Source organism: Saccostrea echinata, unplaced genomic scaffold (genome assembly GCF_033153115.1).
Source record: "Saccostrea echinata isolate AGI-Se365-2 ecotype Australia unplaced genomic scaffold, CSIRO_AGI_Sech_v1 ptg000059l, whole genome shotgun sequence".
NCBI lineage: Eukaryota > Metazoa > Mollusca > Bivalvia > Ostreida > Ostreidae > Saccostrea > Saccostrea echinata.
In genome coordinates, this window is record NW_026889808.1 from 943,891 (window position 1) to 956,032 (window position 12,142).

The window sequence follows — 12,142 nt, forward strand, 5'->3', positions numbered from 1 at the left end:
ATATCGAAGGGGGGGGGTCTGTTCTTAAGCACCTGTGGAAATATCAAGTTTAATCGTTCTTTTCTTACTCCATTTACATTTTGAGGTCTTCGATTCATCCTCTTATTTTTTCCTAACTCGAAGGACCTTATTTATTTATTTATTTTATTTTATTTTAATTTATTTTATTTTATTTTATTTATGCTTAATATTGGAATATAACTTTAGAATAACATGGCGTATAATTTGAGTTTAAATTTAGTCTGAGATTCAGTATTTGCATACCACAGTGACTGGTTTATAGGATATTTTATAATATTTTTAAATTAATTCATGGCCAAGATTTAATCTGAAATTTAAAAAAAAATCATATTTTTTCCCAAATTTGAAAAGAAATCTCTTGTTCCAAACTTGCTTAGAGACGAACTCCCTGGTTACCGTGCAGGGCAAATCTTGATCCCGATGTAAATTATTTTTTCAACTCGAGTCTTACTCTTAAAGTCTTTACCATGTTTACATTGTGTTATCTTTGTGTAAAGGGGGTAGTCAAACCACATGGAAAGTAAGATAACAGTTTGATATTCTCTTTATTGCCCTCACGACATTTTATGTTTGCGCGCTATTTCGGGTCACATAGAATGGCGAGTAGAGGGGCACTGGTCGTGTTAGAGGGATGTGACCACAGTGGAAAAACAACGCAATGTAAACGACTGGTGGAATGTTTACGGCAAAAGAATATACCCGTCCAGCCATTTCGATTTCCAGGTGTGTATTAAAGTTGTTCGTCGCTGCTTAGAGGGCTCTTCCTTATTCTATATTTTTTAGCTCACCTGAGCCAAATGCTTTTAATAGTTCAATCAAGGCGTTGAGTGTTATACTCGGCTCGAGTGAGCTGTACCGGACAGATTAAATATTGTCTCGATTCCGCCTGCCTTTCTGTCGTTCTTTGTTTGTTATCATATAGTTCCTTTTGGTTCCTGGTGGAACATAAGGCCTCAGCAACAGTCCTCCAGCGCAATCTGTTTTGAGCAGCCTTTTTCAGTTGTTCCCAGCTCTGTCCACACTGTCTGATTTCCTCTTCGCATGACCTTCGAAAAAGTTGTCCTGGGATGCCCAACCCAACATTTGCCTTGGGGGTTCCACTCGAGAGTGTGGTGTGTAATGTCTCCCGTTGGTTTTCTGAGGGTATGCCCAATTCACCGCCACTTTCTACGGGCTATTTGCTGAGTGATCGGGTCTTGAATTGTTGCTTTCCACAGGCTCTTATTGCTTATCTTTTCTTGCCACCTGATGTTTAGTATGTCACTATGTGGTGCAAACATCTGTTTGTGAAGGTTTGTAGTTTGTTGGAGGTGGTGTTGGTGACTCTCCATGTTTCGGTACCATAGAGGAGCACAGACTTAACATTACTGTTATATATACGGAGTTTTTAATGCGTGTTGACAGTGCTGTTGATCTCCACACAGGCTTGAGGGTGATAAAGGCGTGTCTCGCTTTATTAATCCTAGTTAGACATGTTAGAATAATCCAACTGTGTCTCGGGACAGCCCCTCACCACAGTTAGAATGCCTCCCATATACCCGTAATGTAGCAGAAAATTGCAGAATTGCTCCAAAACAATTTTGGAGAAAATTAATGAAGTTGCATTGAAAATAACAGTTAAATTAACCATAACAAACCTTTCTGAGACTGTAAGTACCTTACATCTAAATATTTAATCCGTATAATGGAAGAATTCAACACTTTTTCACCAACGTTTTTTACTCGTTTCAAATTTACACACCATGTTGACATTCGGAACTCTCAGTTTTTTCATAGTGTATGCACTGAGTTAGAGTTATCTCCAGTATTTTCTTTGCTACATTGGCAATACACGGACCGCATTCTATCATTAAACCGGGTTCGTAGGACATTTATCATTTTAACGATAGAACATTCTATCTATATTAATCCTTGCTTGTATGTCTTCATCTGTTCCATCAGTGGCTGAGACAATGCTGCCTAAGTATGTAAAGGTGTCTATGTCTTTCAGGTTATGCTCCCCAAGCATAATTGGTGTTTGCTGTTTGTTGTGGAGTCGCATTACCTCTGTCTTGTCAATGTTGACACGAAGACCTGTCTTTGCTGCTTTTTTGGCAAGCCTATCTGTCTTGAGTTGCATATGCTCATACTTTTGGGACATAAGGCATAGGTCATCAGCAAAGTCGAGGTCTTCCAAACACTGACTGAAAGTCCACTGGACTCCCGTCTGTAGACTTTTTAAATTTTTCAAATTTTTCTTCAGAAATACTCATGCAAAGGACAAGGTATAGCAATGGCTGAATTTGAGCAATGGCTGTATTTGTTATAAAAATCAAAAACATCAAGACACAGTTAAAATGTTGATAGTTTGCAATTGAGAACTTTAAATAACAGTTGTTTTAAAACAAGCAATAATTTTGATTAAAAATAATATTATAGGTTAAGTTCTTGAGAGGGTGACTTGTAGAACATTTTACCAAATTTCCTCATTTTTGATGGAATTTCATCAAATTTGAGACTTTTTACTTTGGCTGACATTGAGCACAAGTTTGCCTATAGATCTGAGATTTTAAAGAGATATATCTGATACTGTGTATAAATTTGTGTTCTGTCTCAGTGTTTTCTGAAACAAAATGTGCAGCTTTAATTTTAAACTAGATGAAAATTTGAATAAAAATGAGAAAATTCAGAATTGAATAAATTGTGTGTCTTTCCTCTGACCTCTGTGAATATTATAACTTAGAAGCAATGGTTTCTTTGCCAGTGGATGTCAATATGTTGAATGGTGGTTTTCATTTTATTATATATGATATAACATGCATGTATGAGCACACATTTAACGAAACTCTTGCTTATGTTTGAAATAATATAATCATAACTGAATATAAAAATGTATTTCAACTGTTCTTCTATTAATTGCAGACAGAACTACTGCTATTGGTCAAATGATTAATGGTTACCTTGGAAACAAACAGGAAATTGAGGACCATGCTGTTCATTTGCTGTTTTCAGCCAATCGATGGGAGCTAGTGTATGTAGCTCTATTTATCTTTAGTGACCAGTAATAAAATTTGATGACTTTTTCGGTCTGTCAATACATTCCTCCACTCAATATTATGTTCCAACCTGGATTTCAGTAACAGTGACAGATCTTTGATTCTTTAAAAGGGTAAATGGGGGGGGGTGTCTCAGGGGTGCCTTAAGGCCCTTAGTTTTGGGGGGCCCAGGGGGGCAAAACAATTAATAATTACTCATTTTCATAGTTTTACTAAATTGTTGGTCACAAAATGGGAGTCCCAAGCCCCCTCTAAAAGTATAAATCTGCCACTGAGTATCATGTTCAAATTGTTATGCTGTTTAAAGTCACCATCATAATTACGAGTCTATCACAAACTCTGATTGTGACAAAATGTTACTACCTGACTGTATGATAATTGTTATTTTTCAGTCCCAAGATGAAGAAGCTCCTGGAGTCTGGCACCACTCTGATTGTAGACAGATACGCTTTCTCAGGTGTCGCATTTACTGCTGCCAAACAGGTAGAGCCTTAGGATGGGCAACTACGCCCTTTTTCATGTTTAAACAATTTGTATTTGGTGATCCTCAACTTAGGTGTGTTATCATACAGGATCATTATATAAATTATTTATTGACTTACATTGTAATTCTGAGATAGAATATATTTTTTGAACCTTCAAACCAAACTGTTGCCTTTTGCTTACCAGCATAGACTAAGGCTCAACAAAAAAGGTATCCCAGAACTAAGTCAATAAATGTATATTATTACATATTTTGATATATTTCTCAATAAATTATATAAACATCCTGGGCTCTTACCATGCTTACAGAGCCATATCAGTCCACACGTGCACCGTAATGCCTGGGGACTACTTATGCAGTTGTGACATCACAGTATATTTATCAATCTCTCCATTCTCAATGATGTCACAGACATATATTTGAAGCCACAAGTGCCCATTATTAATGTTGTATGGATGTTTTTACAAGAAATACAAGTGCCCATTATTAATGTTGTATGGATGTTTTTACCAGAAATACAGAGAATCTATTCATATGAGTAGGGAAAAATATATTTGGATTTAAATATTTAATAATATACAGTTATAGCTGTTTTTTAGGTCAATACGATGATTTAGACACCTGAGGAGTACAATATTCACCGAGCCTGAAGGGCGAGGTGAATATTGTACTTCGAAGGTGTCTAAATCATCGTATTGACCTCAAAAAACAGCAATAACTGTTTTATTATATGATTATCTATTTTTGGTCCAATGTAGAATAAATAATTCCTTATATTGACCTGGAAATAATTCCTTACATTGACCTGGAAGGTCACGTGCAGGTCAATATAACGTAGTATTTTTCTAACATTGTTGGATCTCAGCCAATCAGAGAGATGGGAATTATTCAATGGGTTGAGGTAAATGACTAAATACTGTACAGTAGTGGGAGTTCACAAGCTCAGTCCACTTTACCACACAAAGACCTTGGATTGGCATATTTCCTGATATTCAGTCAATAACCTATAAATATCATTATGGATTTCTTCTTGTCTTCCTCTGGTTTTTGATATTTCAGGCACGACATGCAGGCAGGATAGAAATTATTAGCATATGATTTCAGTATGAAATGTTAAACATCTATAATTCAAACTTCATGATCTTTTACATTCTTTGACATACACTGTATTTACTACAGTAGTAAAAGACAGCATTAGCGAAAAAGGGAAAAAAAAGAAGATAAAACTGACCTTTTTAGCTCTTCTGAACCAAAGGCTCAAAGAGCTAATGCTATGGCCATTTGTGCGGTGTGCGTAAACTTTTTAGAATATGGGCCATAACTCAAGAACCCCTTGGCCAATTATTGTCAAATTTGTCACAGGGTATCCTTGGCCCAAGGGCTCCCTTTTATACTAAAACTAGGGTTGTGACCCTTAAACAAGGGGAGATAATTAGGAAAATAGAAACAAAAGTACTGGTTGCTAAAAAATCTTCTTCTCAAGAACCACTAGGCAGATTATCACCAAACTTACACAAAAAGATGAGGATATGTTGTAGATTAAAAATTGTTCAAGGCATCACCCTGGGGCAAAGGACGTGGTCTCAAGGTCACTTCAAAGTTGACCAAAAATTATATTTTATTAAAATGTTGATATTTTGCTTACTATGAGGACTAGGATCGTCAAATCTTGTCAGTTGATGCATCTAAGGACATCATATTGTAGGTCACAGTGACATACTTTTTAAATTTTGCGGCCATTCTTTTTCAAAATGATTTAGAGGCATATTTTGAACAATTTAAGACCTATGATCATCAAACTTTGTCAGTTGATGTATCTTGGGTCCTCTAAGTACATCAGCTAAAAGTAGGCCACCTTGACCTATTTTTTGAACTTTATGGCTAATCTTTTTCAAAACAGTTAAGGTCATTAATTTGAATACCGAGAGGTTTAGAATCATTAAATCTTGTAAGATGATGCATCTTAGGGCCATAAAACATATTTATTATAAAGTAGGTTACAGTGACCTACTTTTTGAACTTTGCATGCATTCGATTTCAAAGCGTTTTAGAGGCATAATTTGGACATTTTAAGGCCTATGATCATAAAACTTTGTAAGTTGATGCATCTTGGGTCCTCAAAAAAGGTCAACTGAAAAGTAGGTCACCTTGACCTACTTTTCAATTTATATGACTATAATTAAATATTTCAGGTACTAATTGGCTTAGAATCATCAAACTTTGTCAGTTGATGCATCTTGGGTCTTCGGAGTAGGTCGACTAAAAATAGGTCACCATGACCTACTTTTGAAAATTTATGGCTTTAATTAAATATTTCAGGTGCTAATTGGCTTAGAATCATCAAACTTTGTCAGTTGATGCATCTTGGGTCTTCGTAGTAGGTCGACTAAAAAGTAGGTCACAGTGACTTACTTTTGAAAATTTATGACTTTAATTAAATATTTTGGGTACTAATTGGCTTAGAATCATCAAACTTTGTCAGTTGATGCATCTTGGGTCCTCGGAGTACAACAGCTAAAAAGTAGGTCACGGTGACCTATTTATGAAAATTTATGGCTTTAATTAAATATTTCGGATACTAATTGGCTTAGAATCATCAAACTTTGTCAGTTGATGCATCTTGGGTCCTGGGAGTAGGTTGACTGAAAACTAGGTCACCATGACCTACTTTTGAAAATTTATGGCTTTAATTAAATATTTTGGGTACTAATTGGCTTAGAATAATCAAACTTTGTCAGTCAATGTATCTTGGGTCCTCGGAGTACAACAACTGAAAAGTAGGTCACCGTGACCTACTTTTGAAAATTTATGACTTTAATTAAATATTTTGGGTACTAATTGGCTTAGAATCATCAAACTTTGTCAGTTGATGCATTTTGGGTCCTTGGAGTACATTAACTGAAAAGTAGGTCACTTTGACCTACTTATAAAATTTTATGTTTATAATTTTAAAAAATATTTTAGGTATTAATTGGCTTCAAGGCTCGACATTAACTTTTTTCCCTACTTGTCCATTCGGACAAATGACCAAGACATTTACTTGTCCGAACATCAACTTCACTTTTCCGAAAATTTTTCAATAAAGATCTAAAACTGTCAACTTGAAAAGTGAAAACTAAAATAAAGTCCATTACACATGACGTGCTTGATTTATTCGTGATGTTATTGATAAATACAACAAACACATAAAACGAAATTTTATCTGACAACAACAAGTGAACCTGTCAACATCAAACAGAATCCAAACTTTGTGAAGTTCGTAAGTTTCATGCCTTTTCAGTAGTATGCAATTAGTGAACTTCGATTCCGATCGAATGTGAACTGAAGTCAGGTTTTTATGTACAGCTTCCGTCTTGAAACTATCAACAGTCGTTCTTTTTATTATTTAGAGACTCCTTTACATTATATTCACTTGTCCGTAATTTTTTTTTTTTCACTGGTACCGGACATGCGGACAAGCGTTAATGTAGAGCCCTGGGCTTAGAATCATCAAACTTAGTTGATGGGTCCTCAGAGAATGACAAGTGATAAGAAGGTCACCATGACCAACTCTCAGGTACTAGTTGGCTTAGAATCATCTTGGGTTCTCAGAGTGTGAATTGGAATTTCAAGGGTTTATCTAAATATACAGGATACTTAGAGGCTTCAAATAGAAGTGATAGGTTGTACAGTTTATCAGAAGAGTGATTCAAGGCCCTTGGGCCTCTTGTTTTTTTATAGGAGAGGTACCAGTGTTCAGTAACAATTAAGTTGTCAACTTTTCTAGGGTTTTCTATTTATTGGTGTCAATGTAATGGTGAGTTTCGGTTTTCAGGGTTTTACGATTGACTGGTGTAAACAACCGGACCTTGGGTTGCCTCGTCCTGATCTGGTTTTGTATCTTAACCTGAGTCCCGAGGCCGCAGCCAAGCGGGGAACGTTCGGCAGTGAGAGATACGAACAGACAGACTTCCAGGTCAAAGTGGCGAACAACTTCCAACAACTGAAGGAACCCTACTGGCAGGTACATGAATCATCAACTTCTTATTAAATACTGATAGAAAAAATCTTACAAATGAATGCAAAAAAATTATGGCCAAGGAAGCTCTTACAGTCAATGATATGTTGTGGTGGCCGGATCTAAAAAAAAGTGTGATGGAGGAAAATTTATTTCGTTTGCAACAACGATGATTAATTTTATTAATTTTTTTTTTTTTTTGGACAGGAAATTGATGCTGACAAAACAGAAGATGATTTATCAGCTGAGCTGACAGACATTGTTTTAAACCTCATATCCTGTATGGGGGAGGCGCCTTTAAAGAAACTGTGGTGTGACTAAGACTCTAAAAGGACCATAAGTCTGGAAAATAAAAGACAGAATAAGATTTACCTCATTTTATAACCCACTATGAGTTCAAATGATTTTTTTTTGTTCCAGTATGCATGATTTGTTGTAGACTTCAGTTATTATGTTCCAAGAAAATCAAGCATTTAATTTAATTAATATTTAATTGTAAAATTGATGGGATTGCAAAGCAGGCTAATACCCTGTAAAAATTCCCCATACTATTTGAATCCAAGATCTCAAAAAGTTGATATTTGTATCACAAATCTATACAATATTAAAAATATATATACAATATTAACTACACAATCATGTCTGTAAGGGACATTAAATTTCATGATCTTTCTATTAGATTTCTGCAAAATTGTCCTCACGATGATGCAAGTTTTAAAAATTGTAAATCACTGCCTAATATCTACAAAGGGATATATATATATATATATATATATATATATATATATATATATAAGCATTGAATTATTATTTTTTGAAAGATGTGGTCTGATAATTGCAACGGTGTGTACAAACAAATTGAGTAATGCGCATCAGCGCATTATGAAAATTGGTTTGCACACACTGTTGCAGTTACAAGACTACGTCTTTCATAAAAAATAATTCAGTGCTCATATTTACATTTTTTAAGTCACTGCCTTATCTGCAAATGTTATTTATATTCCAAAATCCCTGTATTATTCTTCGGGTAAGTTAGAATTAATAGAAGAACCATTCCAATAGCAACTACCGTTAACGTTTAATTGTTCTGTGTGAGCATTGATTTTTGCTTGTGACATACATTGCACTTGCATAGCGTTCAGCGTTTGTGACGTAATTCAAAATAAAATTCCCAACTTAACGTTTTGACCTCCCCTTGTCTTTGTTATGGTGTACTGAATGGCGAAGCTTTCCACATATTTTATAAGCAAATTACATGTCGAATGTAAAATATATATAATTCTCCTTATGCACAGACCATAATAATTTGAATCCAAGATCTCAAAAAGTTGATATTTGTATCACAAATCTATACAATATTAAAAATATATATACAATTTTAAAAAATTTATATACAATATTAAAAATATATATACAATATTAAAATTTTATGTACAATATTAAGAATAAATTGTTCCATTCTTATAGTATATTTATATGTACATCAGGGATGGCTCAGTGAATTAAAGTGGTTTTACAGTCTGAAGATAACTGGGACTATATAAGCGTTTGGTTTACAAAGCACACATTGCGAGGAATTGCCACATTGGTCAATATAAATGTTGACTGTTTCTGTGAGAAAACAATTTTGAGTTTGTAGAGAGTATATGTTGAAAAAAAAAAGCAATTAAGACCGATTACATGCATTGATAAGGGGAGGCAAATCTATGAAGGATATGTTTATCATCTAAAAACAGAGTGAATTGTACTTGCATTAGAAAGAATAGATTGATAATTGAAAAAAAAAGCTTTAAGATGCAAAATTGTATTGAAAAGCATAAATGAAGTTTATAAAATATTTAACACCTGTGGATTAACAATACATTTACAGGTAATGGAAAGGGGGGGGGGGGTATAAAGGTTTTGAATCGTAACATCATACTTATTTACTAGATAGAACAAGATGTGTTTGCGAAACACTGATGCCCCCGTATGGCAGCTCAAGGCTAAGGTTAAAGTTTTTCAGATGTAGGTCAAACGTCAGGGTCAAGAGTCCAAAAATGATGGTACCAAAACAAAGATCTTGTCAGAAGGAATACACATGTGAAATAAGAAAGTCGTAGCAGCAACCGTTCAAAAGTTATGGCCAATGTAAAAATTTTATTCCAAGGTGAAAAGATCAAAAAAGTACCCAAAGGAAGGTTTAGTCACATAGAATACACATCTGAAAGATAAAAGCTCTAGCATCAATCATTCAAAAGTTATGGCCAAGGTTAAAGTTTAGCAAAATTTTGCAAAAGTATGTCAAACTCTAAGGTCAAAGTCAAGAGGTCAAATATGTTGAAACCCAAAGAAAGGTCTTGTCACAAGGAATACACATGTGAAATATGAAAGCCATATCACCAACCATTCAAAAGTTTTGGACATGGTTCAAATTTTTGCGGACAAACAGATTAACGGAAAGACCAAAAAAAATATATCTTCGATTACGGAGGCAAAAAAAAGAAAGTGAATCAAGGATCTTGAAGAGACCATACTTTAAAACAAGATTATGTACCAAGTCTTTCTGAAATTGTATCAAAACTATGGGAGGAGTAGCATTTTGAAAGAATTTCACAGAGATTCATTTTTTTGTAACCACGGCAACATACTATAGTAGTTTGTCGAAATTAAAAACCGATTTGCAGCATTAAGTATTTTGATGTTATGTATACTTGTGTACAAATTCTTGTTGAAATTGGACCAAAATTGTAGGAGGAGTAGGACAGTGGGACGGACAACTTCGGAATGGACATTTTTCCGAACTTGCGCACCTATTATTTCCTTTTAAGCTATCATCTTGGGATTTTTTTTTTTTTTTTTTTTTTTTTTTTTTTTTTACATTTTCTGGTAGTTTTTGAGATATTAAGTGACAAAGATAAAACTCCATATGGGAAACATGTACTTAAAACTACCCCATGAAAAAAAAACCCACAAAAACCCTATGGGTTTAAAATTTTACCATGGGGAAATTAAACCTATATAAACTTTCGTGGGGTTTTTTAAACCCATATATGACTAAACATTACATGTGGGTTTTTCTCCCACGTTTTTGTTGCATAGGGTAAAAAAAACCCATATAATCCTCATTATATATCTTTAATTTCATGAAAATTGGAATGACGGAGACATTTTAAAATTATTGTCTTGTCTTGTTTTCAAACTTGTTTCCAAAGATATACTAATTTCAGACAAGGCGACTGAGCTAGGTTTTTAATGGAGTAAAATAAAATAACAGCAGTAAGGAAAGTAAAAAAAGTAATTATATAATTTATTCAAGTAAATGACGAAAAGCAAAAAAATACACATCGATCATTACGGTAAAAGACATCTCCCCCCCCCCCCCTTTCCGTGCTTCTGTTTGTTTGAAAATGATACCATAACAAATAGATACAAGTAACACTCTCTAAAATTATTTATGCTAAAATAATTTTAAAAAATTAGAAATAAAAAAAAAAACGCTCCTAAAAAGGGCAAATCATGACAAGGCTAATGATCTTATACATGTATCTACATATCTACACAATTTTTCTGACGGTAAAAGGCACCCCCTCCTCCCCCCTCCTTTTCCGTGCTTCTGTTTCTTTGAATTTCATTGCCAATGCATCAAATTCTTTTGAAATAATATATTTCTTTTTCTTCTATTTCACTTTTTTAACCGCACATGATTTGCTTGGGAACCCTTCCCCCCCCCCCCCAATCTCAAAAAAGGGGGGAAAAAGTGCAAAGGCTTCTAAATAATAAATATTCTAGCTTTAATTTAAAACCAGTAAAACTTAAGATCCTTTCCTCAAAACTGCTGACATTAATTGCCTCACACACATCTCCCTGGGGAAAAATCACAGATTAACGCTATAATTCCGCTTTTATTGAGTTCGCCCTAAAACTAGAATGCGTACTTTTTCTTGGCATGGTAAAAGACATCTTCTCCTCCCCCCCCCCTTTCCGTGCTTCTGTTTGTTTGAATTTCATTGCCAATGCATCAAATTCTTTTGAAATAATATATTTAGACAGAAAATGACTTAATGTTGATTTACTGGGTCGGGCGAAATGCATGAAACCTGCAGAACATCATAACAAATAGATAAAAGTAACACTAAAATTATTTATGCACAAATAATTTAAGAATTTAGAAATAAAAAAAAACGCTCCTAAAAAGAGCAAATCATGACAAGGCCAATGATCTTATACGTGTATCTACACAATTTTTCTGACCGTGAGGTCAAAAACTTCTATGTAGAACATATAAAATCTTTGGCATCATATTATGCAAACTGACCTCTGCATCCCCTACTGTTGAATTAATATAAGATCTCCCATGATTTGTAGTTGGATATGATTTTTATCCGACGAGTTGTGTGTTTTTTATCCCCGAGCCTTGGCGAGGGGATAAAAACACACAACGAGCTGGATAAAAGTCATATCCAACTACAAATCATGGGAGATTCTTTTTATCCCATGTTTAATACTTCACAACCAATGTTTTACACTGTTTTATACAGGACTCCACTTTATTTTACTTCATCACTCTAACGCAAAAACTATTGTGACGTCGCAACTGTGGAATATGAAAAAATTATCCAATGA

The 12,142-nt window shown here is 34.5% G+C and overlaps 1 protein-coding gene across 1 annotated transcript; it reads left to right on the forward strand.

Annotated features, from left to right (window-relative positions):
- Window positions 1-459: 459 nt before the first annotated feature.
- LOC133174811 (thymidylate kinase-like) lies at window positions 460-8,159 on the forward strand. The gene is made up of 5 exons (XM_061309916.1): window positions 460-744; window positions 2,923-3,031; window positions 3,449-3,539; window positions 7,355-7,543; window positions 7,745-8,159. The coding sequence occupies exons 1-5, from the start codon at window positions 588-590 to the stop codon at window positions 7,856-7,858; spliced, it is 660 nt and encodes a 219-aa protein (XP_061165900.1). The 5' UTR covers window positions 460-587; the 3' UTR covers window positions 7,859-8,159.
- Window positions 8,160-12,142: the final 3,983 nt, after the last annotated feature.

Excerpts from the sequence above, each read along its gene's own strand:
- LOC133174811 (XM_061309916.1), top strand. The coding sequence starts at position 588 with ATGTTTGCGCGCTATTTCGGGTCACATAGAATGGCGAGTAGAGGGGCA. Across the intron at positions 745-2,922 it reads CCAGCCATTTCGATTTCCAG|ACAGAACTACTGCTATTGGT; the intron begins GTGTGTATTAAA and ends TATTAATTGCAG. Across the intron at positions 7,544-7,744 it reads TGAAGGAACCCTACTGGCAG|GAAATTGATGCTGACAAAAC; the intron begins GTACATGAATCA and ends TTTTTTGGACAG.